Here is a 20335-nt window from a genome sequence, read left to right as displayed (position 1 = left end):
ATCTAGTCTGCCCATCTATGCTAACTACAATCCTTTCTTCTCCCTTATAGATCCTCTGTGCTTGTCTCTTGCTTTCTTGAATACTGATACCCTTGTGTATCAGTACCATTTCTATCATGAGGCTGTTCCACACATCTACTACCCTTTCCATAAAGAAATGTTTCCTTAAATTATTCCTGAGTCTATCCCTTTCACTTTCATGCTTAGCTCTAGAAAAACATGGCATTCTTTCAGTTGGAAGAAAAGTAGAAGACGAGAGATCTGATAGTAACATTTAAATACATCCATGGTAAAAATGCACAGGAGGTGGGCCTTTTTCAGAGCACTTAGATTGTGAGCCCTCCAGGGACAGAGAAATACCCAGTATGCCTGAATGTAACTCACATTGAGCTACTACTGAAAAAGGTGTGAGCAAAATTAAAATAAATAGATAAATTATATATATATATATATATATATATATATATATATATATATATATATATATATATATATATATATATACTAGTAAAAAAGCCCCGTTTCTGATGCAAATGAAACAGGGGCTAGCAATGTTTTTTTCTGTGTGCATGTGGGAGTGTGTGTGTCCCTGCCCTCTGGCCTCTCTCCCCTCCCCCTCTGAGTCCTTCACTGTTACAGAGCCAGCAATTTGATTTCGTGCTCTGCTGTTTTCCTTCACTGACTGTGTTACAGAGAGGGCGGGGCAGACACTCATAGGGAAACCGGATATCTCGCCCCCTTCACACTTCCAGCTGGAGGCTTCATAGAACGTTGGTGTTGCCTTTTATATAGAGAGATATTGTAAGGAGGTTGGAGGGTCTAAGCAGGTCAGGAGGAGGTATGGGGCCAGACTACATTCCCCACAAGGCCCTGAGAGAAGGGATAAGGGGGGTAGGTCCCAAAACCCGGTATGGCCTCCACGTGGAATGGAGGGGGGAAAGGACTGGAAAGAGCAGCTGCTATGGCAGACGAGGGCCAGAAGGGGGAGCAGGGATGACAAAGCTCAATTCCCTTAGGTTAGAAATCAGTACAAGATTCCTTCCACCTGGGAGGGGGAGGAGGTCTCCAACCAACAGCCTAGCAGAGAGGCAGAGTTAATGGAGTGCTTGGAAGAAGAAGAGTCTGGAGGGAGCAGCACCCCAGGTTTGGAGGAGCCAGTTGACATGGACTGTAATTGTACTTTGGGGCAGAGTTTTAGGGACTGAAGGCAGTGGGTGGTCACAGGAGTCAATTAGCTGTGTTGTGGGCGGTGTACTGCCATTCTGCAACCACCCAAGCGGAAAGACTTTTAAAACTGAAACCCAGGCTGTTGCACTGGGGGAGAACTTGGATTTAAAGGGACGTTTTTTTCTTGTTGCTTGGTTTTGAAAAATGAATGGGACTTTAACCCCCTTGAACTGAGATTTTGTGGAGGAGGGGAAATAAACTGTTTGGAACTAAAAGCTGTGTTGTCTGGAAGGACTTTGTTTGTGGACTGCTGAAGGGAGCCTACCACCCCCCGGAAGGTTTGCTACCGGGATTACAGATATTACAATATATATATATATATATATATATATATATATATATATATAGTAACATAGTAGATGATGGCAGAAAAAGACCTGCACGGTCCATCCAGTCTTCCCAACAAGATAAACTCATATGTGCTACTTTTTGTGTATACCTTACCTTGATTTGTATCTGTCATTTTCAGGGCACAGACCGTAGAAGTCTGCCCAGCACTAGCCCCGCCTCCTAACCACCAGCCCCGCCTCCCACCATTTCGGAGTGTATAAATATTGAGATATTTATCTGTCTCAATATTTTTTTATGAAAAAAAGCCACTGACCATTTTGGTAGCTGCCTTTAAACTCCAAATGAGTTCTGACCAGAAAAATACAGAGATGCTCTAACTTCCTTTTTCTGCTGTCCATTCCACTCTTTGTGCTCCCAAGCATCCTTCTCAACACATGGAAACAATCACAAAGAAAGTACAAATACGCTATAAGACAGGCCAAAAGAGCATACTATAAAACTAAAACAGGGACAGACTATAAAGACATGAAGGAATTATACCAAATCGTGAACAAACTCCTAGACACCAACCTGGTCACTACATCAAATACAGTCATCCCATCTGCAGATAAACTTGGTAAGTATTTCAATGAAAAAATTGTAAACCTAAGCAACACACTACCTCAGGGCAACACTGACATCGAAAACTTCCTTAATGAGTTGGACCCAACCACTGGAGAATGCCCGGCTGACCGAACCTGGTCAAATTTTGCCTCCTCACCGTCGATACAGTTGCACGGGCGATCAGCAGGTTCTCTAACACTCACTGTAAACTAGATACCTGCCTCAAGACCGCTATAGCAAGGTCTCTTCCCTAAGGAAAATGGCAATATCCTACTCACCCCGATACCAAAAGACACCAAGAGAAAAACAAATGAAATCACTAACTACCATCCAGTAGCATCCATCCCATTGTTAGTCAAACTGATGGAAAGCATGGTAGCCAACAACTTACAGATTATATAAACAAATTCTCAATATTACACGAATCACAGTCAGGTTTTTGCCTCCTCCACAGCACAGAAACAGTACTACTTACTCTCCTAGCCAAATTCAAACAGGAAATAGCAATATGCAAAAACATCCTCCTCCTCCAATTCGACATGTCTAGTGCATTCGACATGGTAAACACAAACTCAAACATTTCACCGCTATCACCAATCTTCTTCAACCTATTGATGACCCCACTAGCCAAGCCCTTATCCATCCAAGGCCTTAACCCCTTCATCTGTGTAGACAATGTCACAATATACATTCCTTACAAATCTAAACTGACAGAAATCACCAACGAAATCAAGATCAGCTTGAACATCATGGACTCTTGGGCAAATGCATTCCAACTAAAACTCAACAAAGAAAAAAACACGCTGTCTTATCTTCTCATCCCAACACAACGCGGACAACCCCACAATTATCAACACCCCCAGATTACACCCTTCCTATCTCAGACAGCCTGAAAATCCTCGGCGTTACATTGGACCGCAACCTAACATTAGAGAGCCAAGTGACATCCACAACAAAGAAAATGTTCCACTCAATGTGGAAACTCAAAAGCATGAAACAATTCTTCCCAAGGGAAACATTTCGCAATCTGATACAATCAATGGTACTAAGCCATGTAGACTACTGCAATGGAATTTATGCAGGATGCAAAGAACAAACATTAAAGAAACTTCAGACCGCTCAAAACACGGCAGCTATGCTTATCTCTAGAAAAACGCAATTTGAAAGCGCAAAACCCCTCCCCGAAAAACTACACTGGCTCCCAATCAGAGAACACATTGCTTTCAAAATCTGCACTCTGGTTCACAAAATTATCTACGGTGAAGCCCCGGGAGACATGACAGACTTAATCAACCTACCAACCAGAAACACATCCGAATCAACACGAACGTACCTAAATCTGCACTACCCAAGCTGCAAAGGACTCAAATACAAATCAACTTAAGCATCCAGTCTCTCCTACATAAGTGCACAACTGTGGAACGCATTACCAAAAGCCTTGAAAACTACGTATGACCACCTAAACTTCCGTAAAAATCTAAAAACTAACCTGTTTAAAAAGGCATATGCTACCAATCCAACATAAATGCCTGATCTCTGCAACACAACAAAACTAAAGTACGTAATGGACATAACACAACTCTTCCGCTGTACGATTCCCTAATGTGGCTGTGCCACATGAACTTTATCTTACCACAACATCACTTTGTATTTGTTTACACCGGAGTCTCCAAATGCCTCTCCGGTACTATGTAAGCCACATTGAGCCTACAAATAGGTGGGAAAATGTGGGATACAAATGTAACAAATAAATACATTTCTACCTGTTCTGCCACCTTAAGACCATCAAGTATGATCAGCCCCAGATCCTGCTCCTCTTTAATGCAAAGAAGTGCTACCCCTATACTGTACCACACCCTTGGGTTTTGCAGCCCATACATTTGACCCCTGGCTGATCCCAATAGAATTTGTTGGTTGCATGATCTCAAAGAGAATTGACATCTCAATATCGGTGCTTCTTCAGAACCTAGAACAGCTCCAGTGCCCTTGGGGGTTGATGCCTCTGATGCCAATGCACTTGAGCTAAAATTGGTTGAACTGAAGAGCTTTTTCTTCTGCTCTTGATGGCCAAAAGACCCCTGTGGCGTGCCTCATATTCTGACAGGTGGCGCAGCTAGGAATATTCTCATGCACAGTTAATGGATATTAGTGACTGATTTTATCCTAGCACACTTCTCTCTCTTTTTGAAGCTGCTAATTGTCTTCATTTTTGGTGATATTGGTTGAATTATAGTCACAGCAAACTCAAATGACTTGAGTTTGTAAAACAGACAATACAAGACCACTGAAGGCACTGATACTGCTGCAGGTTGCAGCCATGTGAAAAATCAGGGAAATTTAAAACTCAATTGAAAAAGCTTAATTATGGATTTTCTAAGGGGTAAAAGGCAAACCAAATAAGGAATCAATAGAATATTTGAACTCCAAGAGGGTAATTGTATAAAGTAGTCACTAACTATATCAATTGGATATGTAAATGTTTAGAATAATGACATCTATGCATGTAAATGTGCCAAAAGTGCACATAAGTGATATTTTGTAACTACATGCATATCTGATAGGGCATAGTTTGCAAGTGTACACATGGGTGGACCATGGGTGAGGCACATCTTATGTATGCCACATATAGAATAACTTATTAATGTAGTAAATGATGGCAGAAAAAGACCGGCATGGCCCATCAAGTCTGTCTAAAAGGCAGCCAAGGTCCCCCCCCCCCCTTTTTTTGTCTTTAGGGTTCTAAGTGATGCCTAGTGCAGTCTGTCCTACTCTTTGTCTCTTATTCTGTAAAGTATGAAATTTATTTAAGTTTTACTATGAGTGGAAGTTGTCAATACTTCTGTTCCATCTTCATGCTATATAGAGAACCTCTGCATTTATCCCACACCTTTTTGAATTCATCACAGTTTATTTTCCCCAGAGGTGGTGGTGGTGGATGCCTGGAAGTAGTGGGGTCAAAGGAATTTTGATTTTCCCTTCTTGCATCTTCCTTGAAATCTGCCCAGTGTGCGGTGGTGGCCAAAAAAGCAAACAGGATGCTAGAAATTATTAGGAAGGGATGGAAAATAAGACAAAGAATATTATAATGCCTCTGTATCACTCCATGTTGTGATCCCACCTATTGTGTCCAGTCATCGTATCTCAGAACGACATAGTGGAATTAGAAAAGGTTCAAAGAATGATGACCAAAATGATGAAAGGGGATGGAACTCCTCTCAAATGAGGAAAAATTAGAAAGGTTAGGGCTCTTCAGCTTGGAAAAGAGATGGCTGAGAGGTCTACATAATCCTGAGTGGTGTAGAATGGGTAAAAGTGAATGGATTTTTTACTGTTTCAAAAAGTATAAAGACCAGGGGAAACAATCAAGTTACATGGAAATACTTTTAAAAGAAATAGAAGGAAATATTTTTTCATTCAACAAATAGTTAAGCTCTGGAACTTATTGCCAGTTGATGTGGTAACAGCGGTTAGCATATCTGGGTTTAAAAAAGATTTGGACAAGTTCGTGGAGGAATAGTCCATAGTCTCCTATTGTGATAGACATGGGGAAATCACTGCTTGCCCTGGGATGGTACCATGGAATGTTGCTACTATTTGGATTTCTGCTAGGTACTTGTGACCTGGATTGGCCACTGTGGGACACGGGATACTGGACTAGGTGGACCATTGGTCTGACCCAGTATGGCTATTCTTATGTTTATTTCATGTCCTCTAGTTCTGTTGCCTCTCTGGAACATAGATGTACATACTTAAGTCGGTTCTGTGGTTGGCGTAAGTGCTTATGCTAAGCATATACATATGTATATGCCTGGTCATAGGTGCCAGCGTTTCAAAATGATTGGGGGTGCAGAGCACCCACAGAGCTGGCTTTTATGTACCTGATTACGGTAGTATTCTATAAAGAAAAGTAGGTGCCTTCTTTCCTTCATAGAATATATGCCAATTAGGCACCCTATAGGCACACAGCTATAGAATTAACCCCATAAGGATGGTGGTGCTGGTATCCTAAATAGCTTGCTATTGGCTTTATGTGATCAAAACTGCCTGAGAAAACACCTTTGTTGGATTTGTCTGCCTCATTAGGACTCTCCAAGTATGTTTCTTCTGTAATGTTAGCCAATACTGCTCCAGAGGAGAGAAGATAACTTAATCTAACATGAGGAGACTATTGATCTGATGTTTGCATGATAATTGAAAATTACTAAAACCAAGCTGCTTTGCATTTTATATTAACTGATATTTTGGTGCAGTATTATATAATTCTCAATAAAAACCTCTCTTTTTAAGTCTCAGAAACCTAGCAATAAAGTTCACAGTTTTGGGAAGAGGGACCATTCCATCAAAAGGAACCCCAATGTTCCTGTTGTGGTGAGAGGGTGGCTTCACAAACAGGTACTGTTAAGGCATTTAGTATAACTATTTTCAATGTGGATCTTGATGGCATTTATCAATATTTCCTAAGGCCAGTCCTTGAGTACCCCTTGCCGGTCAGGTTTTCAGGATACCCACAAAGAATATGTATGAACTTGATCTGCATACACTGCCTCTATTATATGCAAATCTCTTTTATTTATTTATTTATTTATTACATTTGAACCCCGCGCTTTCCCGCTCATCGCAGGCTAAATGCGGCTTACATAGTAACAAGAGAATACAATCTGTAGTATCAAAATCAACAAAGGAGGTATATGGTAGGACAGATGAACAAGGGGTAAATGGGATAAAAGAGGTATGAGAGAAAGGATAGGTAAGGAAGTGGAGTGATAAAGAAGAGGTAGGGGAAGAGCATGAAGGATAAGAAGGTTGGTAGGAGGTAATTCCTGAGTCATTGTTGTTGATGATTAGATGAACCAGTAAATGGATGGGTTGCTTATGGTAGGTCAAGTCGTTCGGGTAAATCTGTTTGAATAGATGGGTTTTCAATAGTTTCCTAAAGGGTAGGTATTCACTAGTTGATCGAATGTATCTGGGTAGAGCGTTCCAGAGTTGGGATCCCAGGTAGAGGAAGTTAGATGCATGATATGTTTTGTACTTTAGTCCTTTGCAGTTGGGAAGGTGCAGGTTAAGGTATGTTTGTGAAGATGTTGACCTGTTTCTGGATGGAAGATGCATATTCATTGTGGGTATCCTGAAACCCTGACTGGCAAGGGGACTGGACTTGGGAAACACTGGCATATATCATGTGTTTTGTCTATATAAGGAGCCTGTCCTTCCTTGGGAGAAAACCTGTATTATACTTTGCCCCTTAACCACAGATTTATTTGCTGTTCTTCTCAGTAGTTCACCCAGGGCAGATGCACAAAGCTTACTATGCTATTAATGTTTGCTTTAAAGCAAGTGATCAGAGAGCTAACAATACACAAAGGAGTTTTCCGTGGCTTTAAAGAGTGCCATTAGCAGCCACCAAGAACCCCATGCAAATTGTATTACTGTCAGGCCTAGTAACCCTCAGAAAGTGAGCCCCTGTGCCGAACAGAGTAGGCAGCGGGACAGTACTGATCTTACTTGAAGAGTGGAGCAGCCACTCCTCAGGAGGTCAGGGGGTGTGTAGCCACAGATGAGACTTCCAGGGCAGATGGAAAGCAGGAGCTAAATCCAAGACCAGACCAGTCTCAGAAACAGGAGACAAGCAAAAACACAGTCCAGGCCCAGGCAAGATTCAGAGCAGTCGACAAACAAAGCAGAGTCCAGGTTCAGGCAAGTTTCAGGGCAGGCTGCAACCAAAGCAGAGTCCAGGTTCAGGCCAGTTTCAGGGCAGGCGGCCAACAAAAGCAGAGTCCAGGTCCAGGCAAGTTTCAGGGCAGGCGGCAAACAAAAGCAGAGTCCAGGTCCAGGCAAGTTTCAGGGCAGGCGGCAAACAAAAGCAGAGTCCAGGTCCAGGCAAGTTTCAGGGCAGGCGGCAAACAAAAGCAGAGTCCAGGTCCAGGCAAGTTTCAGGGCAGGCGGCAAACAAAAGCAGAGTCCAGGTCCAGGCAAGTTTCTAAGCAAGAGCAGTCCAGGAAGAATCCAACGCCACAGAATCCACCAAAGCAGAAGCCGAAGCAATGAGAGTTCTGCCTTGCTGCTCCTAAATAGCCCTCCCCATCAGGAGGACCCGGTAACAGCTGAAAGGAGGCGGAGCTACCCACAACCGTGACTCCAACAGCCCCGGATTGGCCGGCCAGAAGCAGTGGGCGGAGTCCAGCCGCGATCGTCCAATCCGGACGTTGTGGGGAGTGACATCTGTTCCTCTGAGGCTCCGCGCCTGCAAGGGATCCCTTTTTCGGGGAACGCCGGCCCTGTCCACCTGGCCGGCGTCTCCCCGCCGCCACCGAAGCGGACCGGAGGGCCGGAGCAGCCCAGACTGCAGACAGGATTCCAGCGGTGCGACGCAGGGGCTTGGTGCCCGACCACCTCTCCTGGTCAACGCTCCCTGCGACACCCTGACAGCGTGGCATGCCCGACGGAGAAGCGGCACAGGTGAGGGACGCGACAGTACCCCCCCCCCCCGAAAGCCCCCCTCCTCCGTCTCGGCCCAGGTCTAGAAGGATAACGAGAGTGAAACTCTCGAACCAAGTCGGGTGCATGGACATTCTTTGCTGGTTCCCAAGATTATCTTCAGGACCAAAATTTTTCCATGAAATCAAATAAAAAAGTCTTCCCCTTTGGAGCTTGGAATCCAGAATCTCCTGTACCTCAAACTCAGGATCCGGCTCAGAATCAGGAACAGTAATCCGCTTAGGTTCAGGATGCCACTGTGAGGCCCGGAAAGGTTTGAGTAACGAGACGTGGAAAGCATTGTGGATATGCAGGTTACTAGGTAAGTGCAGACGATAGACTACCGTCCCCACTCTAGATTGAACAGCAAATGGACCAATAAATCGGGGAGCAAACTTCAAGGATGGAAGACGAAGCTTCAGATATTTGGTGCTGAGCCAAACACGTTGCCCAGGCTGGAAAACGGGAGCGGCCCGACGATGGCGATCAGCAAACCGTTTTGTACCGGACCGCCGCCCGCTGCAAGTGGTGCTGTACTGTTCCCCAAGTGTCCTGGATAGTGGAGAGAGTAGGCTGAACTAGTGGAGGAGCGTGATCCAAAGGAAGCGGAGGAGGAAGACAAGGATGACGTCCAAAAACAGCAAAAAAGGGTGAAGTCTGGGAGGCAGAGTGCACACTATTATTGTAGGCGAACTCAGCCCAAGGCAAAAGATCAGTCCAATTGTCCTGACGGGCGTTAGTAAAGCCCGGAGGAAAGCCTTAAGCGTCTGATTAGTCCTGTTCAGCCATGCCATTTGTCTGCGGATGATAAGCTGAAGAAAAAAGTGTGGCGACACCAAAGCGGAGCACAAGGACCTCCAGAATCGAGACGTGAATTGGGAACCTCTATCACTGATGATACGCCGAGGAAATCCATGTAACTAGAAAAACATGCTGGACAAAATGAGAGGCCAAAACAGCAGCAGAGGGTAGGGTTCGCATAGGAACAAAATGTGCCATGCGGAAAAAAACGATCCACCACCACCCAGATGACAGTGTTACCCTTGGAGGGAGGAAGATCCGTAATAAAGTCCATAGAAATGTCCTGCCACGGATGCTGAGGTATGGGCAAGGGTTGCAGAGGTCCCCAGGCCTTGCCTGGAGGAGACTTGGTGCGAGCACAGGTGGGACAGGTAGAAACAAACTGTAGAATGTCCTGAGCCATATGAGGCCACCAAAAATAACGGGAGATGAGCTGATAAGTCTTTCGGAACCCAAAATGTCCAGAAAAAAACAGAAGAATGACCCCATTGTAACACCTTGCGTCTGGAGCGGGAAGGAACCGGGGTCCGCAGAGAAGCAGCAGCCACCACCGACGCAGGAAGACAAGCCGGATTTAGCATAGGAGAACCTCATCCGGGTCCTCGGGCTCCTCAAAGGCTCGGGAGAGCGCATCAGCTTGGACGTTCTTTTCAGTAGGTCGGAAGATCAAGTGAAAGTCAAAACGGGCAAAAAAAGAGACCATCTGGCTTGCCGTGGATTGAGACGCTTGGCATTCTGTAGATAAAGAAGAGTTCTATGATCAGTGATCACAGTAAAAGGATGAGCGGCCCCCTCAAGAAGATAACGCCATTCCTGAAAGGCAAGCTTCATGGCAAGCAATTCTCTGTCCCCCACCGTATAATTACGCTCCGCTGGGGAAAACTTCTTAGAAAAGAAAAAACAAGGATGCCGTTTACCAGAAGAAGCCACCTGTGATAAGACAGCTCCAGCTCCAAGAGCAGATGCATCCACTTCAACAACAAAAGGCTTAGCAATATCTGGAGTACGGAGTACTGGAGCAGACACAAAAGCAGTCTTCAAAGTAGAGAAAGCCTCCAGAGCTGTGGGGGACCAATTCCGCACATCGGCCCCTTTTCTGGTTAAAGCTGTCAAAGGAGCTGTAATCAAAGAATAATGTGGAATAAACTGTCTGTAGTAATTGGCGAAACCAAGGAACCTCTGCAAGGCCCGAAGTCCTTGAGGCCGGGGCCAATCTTGGATAGCCTGAAGCTTGGCAGGGTCCATCTGAAGGCCATCGGCGGAGATAATATGTCCCAGAAAAGGAATAGTCGACTGGTGAAAAGCACATTTCTCCAACTTGGCAAACAGTCGATGAGCCCGAAGGCGTTGGAGCACCGTGCGCACGTGCCCTGGATGATCCTGAGGAGAAGCAGAGAAGATAAGGATATCATCCAAATAGACAATAACGGATGAATACAGTAAATCCCGGAAAATGAAATTAATAAAGTCCTGAAATACAGCAGGAGCATTACACAAGCCGAAAGGCATGACCCGGTATTCAAAGTGGCCTTCGTGAGTATTAAATGCAGTCTTCCACTCATCCCCCTCACGAATGCGGATCAAATTGTATGCACCTCGGAGATCCAACTTGGTGAAGACAACCGCCCCCTGAAGACGATCAAACAACTCAGGGATTAGAGGAAGGGGATAGCGGTTTTTAATTGTGATAGCATTCAGTCCTCGATAGTCAATACAAGGTCTCAGCGACCCGTCCTTTTTGGATACAAAAAAAAAACCCGCACCAGCCGGGGAGGAGGAGGGTCGAATAAATCCCTTGGTAAGATTTTCATGAATGTATTGCCGCATAGCAGCCGACTCAGTTCTGGACAGAGTATATAATCGTCCCCTAGGAGGCATCTTGCCCGGCAGTAAATCAATAGAACAGTCAAAGGGGCGATGGGGAGGGAGGGAGTCTGCCTCCCGTGCATCAAAAACATCTTGAAAGTCACTATATTCCTCAGGAAGACAAGCTTCATAAGGTCGAAGAATCCCAGGTGAGGCGGCAATGCTTCTAGGAGGAGGTTCCACAGGAGTCAGGCAGACCTCAAAACAACGTTTACTCCATTGACTGATCTCCCCAGTCGGCCAGTTGATGCTGGGTGCGTGCAGACGTAACCAGGGCAACCCTAGGATAACAGGATGGATAGCATGGGGCAAAATAAAAAATTGGATCTCTTCATGATGCAAGAGACCCACTTGCATCTTCAGTGGTGGGGTGAGCTGGGTAACAAGATGAGGCAGAGCTGAGCCATGAATGGACGTTACCTGCAGCGCGGGTCTACAAGGCACTGCAGGTTCACCCAGCTTCTTAAGAAGAGATGCATCAATAAAATTACCTCCCGCTCCAGAGTCCAACAGAGCTAAAGTGTTCACCCTGAAGTCACGCCAAAGGAGAATTATGGGCACAGAAATCAAGTTGTCTGGAAGGAAATTCGAATGACCCAACGCCACCCCTTCCTCAGGGCTTGGGTCTAGGCATTTCCCGGCTTATTGGGACACTCCTTCACAAAGTGACCAGGTTTACCACAATAAAGGCAAAGTCTATGGTTTCGTCTATGGGCCCTCTCAACGGCTGAAAGACGATGTCTGCCAATCACCATAGGTTCTTCGGACCCCTCTGTGGTTGATCCTGCCGCACCCTGAGGAGACGTGGGCCGTCGCCTAGGAGGAGAAGTTCTTCGAGACGGACGCGAAGTTCCTTGTTCTCGTGCTCGCTCCTGGAATCGAACATCAATCCGGACACAGAGGGAAATAAGTGCATCCAATGTACTAGGAACCTCCCGACCAGCCAACTCATCCTTGATACGCCCGTTCAGGCCTTGCCAAAAGATCGCCGTGAGGGCCTCTTGATTCCACCTCAGCTCTGCAGCTAGAGTGCGAAATTGGATAGCATAGGCCCCGACTGAACTGCTTCCTTGCTGAATACGCAGCAGTTCACTAGCTGCAGAGGAAGGGCGTCCCGGGACGTCAAACACCATGCGAAACCTCCGCAAGAACTCTCCCAGATCAGAAAGAAGAGGGTCTTGTTGTTCCCACAAGGGTGAGGCCCATGCCAGGGCTGACCCCGACAATAGCGAGATGATGTACGTAATCTTGGCTCTGTCTGTAGGGAATGAAGCAGGTTGCATGTCAAAGAGCATTTGGCATTGGTTCAAAAACCCGCGGCAGGCGGCAGGTGTACCGTCAAACCGGGGAGGCTCAGGTAGACGGAAGGAAAGCTGGGGTGGAGTTGCTCGGCTGGCACCAGTAGTCGGACTGCGTTGGGCCGACATCTGTGAGCATACATCTTGAAGGACTCCCGAAAGTCTATTAAGCTGGGCCTGCTGTTGTTGAAGAGCTTGGGCCAGGTCGGTCAAATCAGGCTTATCCGGCGAGCTCATGGCTTCGGCTTACTGTCAGGCCTAGTAACCCTCAGAAAGTGAGCCCCTGTGCCGAACAGAGTTAGGCAGCCGGACAGTCCTGATCTTACTTGAAGAGTGGAGCAGCCACTCCTCAGGAGGTCAGGGGTGTGTAGCCACAGATGAGACTTCCAGGGCAGATGGAAAGCAGGAGCTAAATCCAAGACCAGACCAGTCTCAGAACAGGAGACAAGCAAAAACACAGTCCAGGCCCAGGCAAGATTCAGAGCAGTCGACAAACAAAAGCAGAGTCCAGGTTCAGGCAAGTTTCAGGGCAGGCTGCAAACAAAAGCAGAGTCCAGGTTCAGGCCAGTTTCAGGGCAGGCGGCCAACAAAAGCAGAGTCCAGGTCCAGGCAAGTTTCAGGGCAGGCGGCAAACAAAAGCAGAGTCCAGGTCCAGGCAAGTTTCAGGGCAGGCGGCAAACAAAAGCAGAGTCCAGGTCCAGGCAAGTTTCAGGGCAGGCGGCAAACAAAAGCAGAGTCCAGGTCCAGGCAAGTTTCAGGGCAGGCGGCAAACAAAAGCAGAGTCCAGGTCCAGGCAAGTTTCTAAGCAAGAGCAGTCCAGGAAGAATCCAACGCCACAGAATCCACCAAAGCAGAAGCCGAAGCAATGAGAGTTCTGCCTTGCTGCTCCTAAATAGCCCTCCCCATCAGGAGGACCGGTAACAGCGGAAAGGAGGCGGAGCTACCCACAACCGTGACTCAACAGCCCCGGATTGGCCGGCCAGAAGCAGTGGGCGGAGTCAGCCGCGATCGGCCAATCCGGACGTTGTGGGGAGTGACCTCGTTCCTCTGAGGCTCCGCGCCTGCAAGGGATCCCTTTTTCGGGGAACGCCGGCCCTGTCCACCTGGCCGGCGTCTCCCCGCCGCCACCGAAGCGGACCGGAGGGCCGGAGCAGCCCAGACTGCAGACAGGATTCCAGCGGTGCGACGCAGGGGCTTGGTGCCCGACCACCTCTCCTGGTCAACGCTCCCTGCGACACCCTGACAGCGTGGCATGCCCGACGGAGAAGCGGCACAGGTGAGGGATGCGACAATTACAGTGAGCTTATTGGTATTCTAATGAGCTCATTCGTAGTCTAATATGTATACTGGTGGGATACACAGCTCCAGAGCAACGTAATTTAACAAGAAAATGTTATGGCTGCTCTAGGCAGCCCGCTTGTGCTTCCAACCTCTCACCTCCCGGTGCCCCCCAAATCTATTTTAATTTCCCTGGTGGTCCAGTGGACCCCAACACCCCCTCAATATTTTTTTTTATGATTAATGGTTTTATTCTTTTCAAATCTTACAACCAAGTAAAACTTGTACTTTAAAGTAAAACTATCCAATAATTCAAAATAGAAAATTCTATACAAAAGCAAAATAAAAATATTAGATAGACTCAGGTCCACTATTTGCAGATCTAAGATTATATAAGTGGAAATATTTTATAGGAAAAAAATTATTAATGATATAAAGAAATTAAACCTGAGTGATTACAGAATGTCTTATTTACATTTTAGAGCGAATAATGTGATACTAACTAGCTCTCACGAGTCTTTTGGCTACTAAAAAGTCAGTAAGATGAGAAGGCTCAAAAATCACATATTTAACTGATTGGTAACGGACTACACATTTACACGAATAGCATAAATAAAAAGTATCTCCAATCCGAAGAACCCCTGGTTTAAGTAATAAGAACTGGCGACGTCTCTTCATGAGTTTCTCTTGACACATCTGGGAAAACTTGAATTTTAAATCCCATGAAGATCTTATCCTTATTTTTGAAGTACATTTTCATCAACCAATCTTTATCTGAAGTCAAAGCAACCATTGCCAACAAGGTGGTTGCAATTACTGTTTCAGAGTCCGAAAAATCTAAAACTGCCGATACATCTAAAGGGACATCATTTTGTTCTTCAGTCAGTTGACCTTCCACCGGTTTACTTGGGTGATAATATGTTTGAGAGAAAGGAGGAATAGATTCCTCTAATACTCTGAAAATTTCTTTGATATATCTTCTGAGCATTTCCCTAGGAGTAATAGAAAAACTCTATGGAAATTTAAGAAACGTAGATTATTACTTTTCAAGGAATTTCAAAAGGTTCAACTTTTCTTCTCAAATTCACTACATCCTTAATCAGTTGTTTGAATTTTCTTTACTGTATCAAGTTCTTTCTCCTGTTTCTCTACTTTTTCAGTCAATTTTTAATATCTGAATCAACAGTTTCTAGTTTTCTTTTTAAGAGCCTTACCCAGAGCGGAGGAGTAGCCTAGTGGTTAGTGCAGTGGACTTTGATCCGTGGGAACTGAGTTCGATTCCCACTGCAGCTCCTTGTGACTCTGGGCAAGTCACTTAACCCTCCATTGCCCTTGGTACAAAATAAGTACCTGAATATATGTAAACCGCTTTGAATGTAGTTGCAAAAACCTCAGAAAGGCGGTATATCAAGTCCCATTTCCATTTACAATTAGAGCCCATAGATTGTCAAGGGTAACTTCAGTCAGTATCTCCACCAGAAAAGTAGGAAAGAGTGAAGTCTGTACCTGTTGAACTGGTAAAGAAAGAGCCCCCAGGTCACCAACTGTAGTCAATCTCCCGCATGGCCAGATGATCCTACAGTAGCCATTTGGGAGTTCAGAGAAACTGAAATCCCCCAGTCCTCCGCTGGTTGTAATTGTGCCTTATGTCGTTCCAACACTGCTGCATTTCCTGGCTGCAGAGGAGAAGATGCATCAACAGAGAACTGGAGCTCTGTGGCTGCGGGGGAGACGCTCTATGGTCGGGGCTCAGAGTAACATTTAGCCCTAGCTTCACAGTGAGGTCTCCACTCACCGAGGTCTTCGCAAGCGGGCTGCTCTCTGACCTCATCGGCACTCCAGTTCTCCACAGAAAGGAATCCAAAATGCCAGCCACCAGCATGGGTGGTCAACGAGAGGCAACAGTGGCAGCCAACCTTCCCCTATGCTTCGGCATTCTGAGGAAAACAATGACAAGATGTAGCAGAGATTCCACTCATGTCAGGTTCATGACGCCATCTTGGATCAAAAATTTTTTTTTTAATGTCCCTGTTGGTCCAGTGGACTACGATCCCCCTCCCATGTGTGCATCCACCCACCCCAACTCCAACTCCACCCACACCCCTCCAAGTACCTTTAGAATGTGAAGGCAAGAGAGTAGGAGCAACAGCTCCTGCCTCTGGCCCACCCTGAACAAAGTGGCAGTGCCCAGGCCCTGCCAGTGCATTCTGTGGTGCACTGGATGGGGCTAAGCACCATATAAGGAAAAAACTCCCAGGGTGTACTTGGCAGGCCTGGGCACCACACTCTGTTCCGGGCGGGCTCAAGGCAGGAGGGAGGAGCTGTTGCTCCTGCCCTTTGCTTCCCACCTTCTAAAGGTAAATGGAGGGAGGTGGATGGGTGGATATGATCGGGATGGGTGGGTGCATGCATACATGGAGGGGTCGTGATACACTGGAACACCAGGAAAATTTGTAAAAAAAAAGGTTCAGGAGGGTCGCAATCCACTGGACCACCAGGGAAAATTGTATAAAAAGGTCCAGGGGTTCACAGTACACTGGACCACCAGGGAAATTTTTTTTTAAATATTGGGGGAGAGTCAGGGTTTACTGGACCACCAAGGAAAAAAAAGTGTGGGGTTAGAGGGGACCTAGTGCATCAGAGCTGTCAAATGCATTTGACAGCTCGGACTCGCAAACAGCAGAGCGATGCACAAAGAGGGATATGTGCATCTCATTTGCATGCAATCCCCTTTGTGCATTGCTGGCTGTTACCGAGTCACTAAATTTTACCAAGGCAGCCGTATTTTATGGTTGCCTTTGTGCATCGAGCCCTCAGTATCTGATAACTATACTCTCCCTTGTCAAATGCTTGTAATAACTTATTTTACAATGCCCAATATATTATTTGTAATGTTGGAAAACAGAAGGCGAGCAGACCATATCAAAGTTCCTGGGTTTAAACAAATACACCCAACATGGCCATGTTTTGCCATTATGGCTGCCTCGGGCAGATGAATACCGCTGGTGTAAAAGTCCAAGCTTCACCAAACTGGTGTGACTCACTACATGTAAACCCAGAATAGAGATACAGTTTTTACTACTTTGGTGAAGCTTGGACTTTTACACCAGCTGGTATCCATCTGAGCCATGTCGGTCGCATTTGTTTAAATCTGAGAGCTGCAAGTGGTGAATAAAGACTGTTTCCTTTGCTCCTCTTTTGCTTTCTGTATTTGGATATTGTGGACCATTTGCCTTGTTGCTTTCTCAGCTGTTTTTGTTGGACCACCAGTGGTGTGCTGGAGCAGGCTCTCACAGGCTCGCAAGAGCCGGTTGTTAAGTTTGTAAGAATTTTGGGAGCTGGTTGTTAAAGCAGGGCCCTCCATGGCTTCTTTAACAACTGGCTCCCAAAATGTGGGCTTGGGCCCCCTGCTGAATTATCTTTTACTTTGCTGGTGAGGATGCTGAGCCCTGCAAGCCAAGTAAATAGACTACTGCTGGGCAGCAGGCTGGGACTTCTCGAGCATGTGAGAGAAGTTCCAGCATGCTGCTCAGAGCAAGACCTTGGGAGTGGTGGCAGTCCATTTATTGGCTGCCAGCAAAGGTATGCCCACACTAAGGGAGGGAGGAGAGAGAGACAAGTGTTTCTCTTCCACCCCCCCCCCCCCCCACCCCGGCCACCCCTGGCCCTTCCAACTGCAGAGCTGGCTACGTCCGGAGAAAGAGCCTGTTGTTAAAAATTTACCAGCACACCCCTGTGGACCACCCAACTCTTGGTTTTATATTTGCTTTACAGAGGGTGAAACAGACTTATTAGATCATCCCTTTGTTCCCAGGGAGGACCTGTTTATTCTCACATCTTAATCTCTCTCCCTCCACCTCTTTCAAATGCATATTTATATCTAAGCAAGCATGAGCTGTAATAGGACTTGCAAATTTAATCTCCCCCAAATCTGTCTTATATTTGCAGGACAGTTCAGGTATGCGATTATGGAAAAGACGGTGGTTTGTGCTTGCTGATCATTGTTTGTTCTACTACAAAGGTGAGTAGTTATTGCAGGCATCAGGGCTAATGTGAGAGGGTGCAGCCAGGGCAATTGCTCAGGACTTCCAAGCCACTGTCAGCCCCAGACCTGCCTGAAGCTGAACAAGGCACAGCCTGATGACAGGTTTTGGGGACCTCTACCAAATTTCTTCTCTGTGCAAGCATGTCTTGAAAGTTACCCCGACATGAGTGAAGGTTCTTTTTCAAGGTGCTCAGTCAGACATTAGGAGTGAATTCTTTCACTGGAAAAGGGTGAACCAGTCCCCTCTGTAGACTGGGGTTAGTTCTCCTTTGGTATCCTGTTTGTGGAATTGGATCAGAATAACCTATAGGTACAATTACTCCTCAAAGTGGCACCTTATAAAAAGGCCGGATATATAGCCACAGTTGATATACAGTGCATTTTATTTACAGAACTTAAAGATATTTATAGACCCTATCCAAGGGTATTGTCACAGTGAAGATTGATAACTTCCATTATTAAACCGCGCAGCAGTAGGAACAATCATTATAGCACTATAGGCACAAATACAGATGTAAAAGGTCCCAGACACAATGTAGGTTTTCAGTTCTGGAATTAATTCAGCACTATAGAAAGAGAATGGAACCAAAGAGGTGCTTAGATAGTATCTCCAGTAATTGGAAAGCAAAGCCAGTGCCAGTCAGACTTCTACGGTCTGTGCACTGATCTTGGCTGGACAGATCTAGATAGGCTGGAGTGGGGCTTCGATGACAGCTTCAGTACATATTGCCATACTGGGACAGACCAAAGGTCCATCAAGACCAGCATCCTGTTTCCAACCGTGGTCAATCCAGGTTAAAAGTACAAGATCCCAAAACTACAGTACATTTTGTGCTGCTTGTCCTAGAAATAAGAAATGTATTTTCCCCAAGTCCATTTTAATAATGGCTTATGAACTTTTCTTTTAGGAAGCTATTCAAACCGTTTTTTAAACCCTGCTAAGCCAACTGCTTTACTACATTCTCTGGCAACAAATTCCAGAGTTTAATTACACATTGAGTGAAGAAATATTTTCTCTGATTCGTTTTAAATTTACTACTTTGTAGTTTCATTGTGTGCTCCCTAGTCCTAGTAGTTTTGGAATGAGTAAACAAGCAATTCACATTTACCTGTTCCACTGCACTCATTATATAGACCTCTATCATATCTCCCTTCAGACGTATTTTCTTCAAGTTGAAGAGCCCTAACTCTTTAGCCTTTCCTCACAGGGAAGTTGTCCCATCCCCTTTATCATTTTCATTGCCCTTCTCTGTACCTTGGCCCACATTTTTGCTGAAGAATATGTTAAGTAAACCCTTTGGTTCAGAACTAAAATTCTGGCCTAAAATGTCTTATTGAGACATAAGAGAGTGCTGAGTAAATGGATTAATATGCCAACTGGCCTCACAGTGCAAACTTGTCTTAGCCCTGACCTCCCTACAAACTATAAAAATTTATAGAAAGTAACTTGTCCGATGCTCATCTGGACAAACAAGGGTTACAGTAATGCCATTCTTCTTTTTTTGACCCAAATTATTCCTCATTTCTCTTCCTTCTTCCATTTGTGGGATCTTGATGCCATGAGGCTTTATCCCTAGTTTAATAGACCAGGCAGTGGGCTAGATAGGGTTAGATGGGTCCCAAGTGGAAAAATTAAGATGGGCTGTTATAAAATCATCTATCCCAAGGTGGTGGAGATGGAGGAGTGGAGGTATGTGTGGAAATTAAGGGATAACTAGGGCTGTGTGTATAGATTATTTATTGGGATTTATTAACTGCTTTTATGAACAGATTCACCCAAAGAGAATATCGAGGAATCGGGGTAGATGTATATTCAAGGTTAGGATTTTGGTATGTTAGGCATGGGATACATGTGGAGTATGTAGTGGGGCACCTAAGACACTAGGGATGTGTGGGTGAGATGTCTGAGGTGCAAGGGTAGCAGCTTATTTGTATGTCAGGGGTGCAGTGCCAACAGACTTCTATGGTCTGTGCCCTGAAAATATCAAGGACACACCTTATGCTATGAGTCTTTGTTGTTGGACAGACTGGACGGACCATACAGGTCTTTATCTGTCATCATCTACTATGTTGCTATGTATATTTCATGAAGACTCTACTTCCATGGGTTGATATAACTTAATCGAGTTGTAATGAGTATTTCCTTAACACCATCATTCTATAATAGGGCATTAAAATTAGGCACCATTTGTGCATGTATGTTATAGAATGCTAGCACATTCTGTATGCATATTCTGTAGCATACGTGCACAACTGCCTTAGCATGTAAATGCAAAGGGAATATCCACATGGGTGGAACATGGGTGTGTGTCTAACTTAAGCGCACAACCTGCAGAATATTGTAAGTTCTGTGTGTGCCATACTAAGATGTGCACATTTACACCTGCCATAGACCTGGTATAAATGGGTGCACCTAAAAATACACACATTTCTGCCAAGGCTGTTATAA

General features: G+C 45.5%; 1 protein-coding gene across 1 annotated transcript in view; it reads left to right on the top strand.

Annotated features, from left to right (window-relative positions):
* The window catches only part of PLEKHA7 (pleckstrin homology domain containing A7), a 927681-nt gene that overhangs the window by 571243 nt on the left and 336103 nt on the right, over positions 1-20335 (top strand). Inside the window, 2 exon segments of the mRNA XM_030201054.1 lie at positions 6409-6513; positions 17790-17862. Coding sequence (XP_030056914.1) covers positions 6409-6513; positions 17790-17862 — 178 coding nt within the window.

The sequence above is a fragment of the Microcaecilia unicolor genome, chromosome 4 (assembly GCF_901765095.1).
Source record: "Microcaecilia unicolor chromosome 4, aMicUni1.1, whole genome shotgun sequence".
NCBI classification, from domain to species: Eukaryota; Metazoa; Chordata; class Amphibia; order Gymnophiona; family Siphonopidae; genus Microcaecilia; species Microcaecilia unicolor.
Note: the sequence above shows the minus strand (reverse complement) of the source record. Positions and strands in the feature narration are given on the sequence as shown.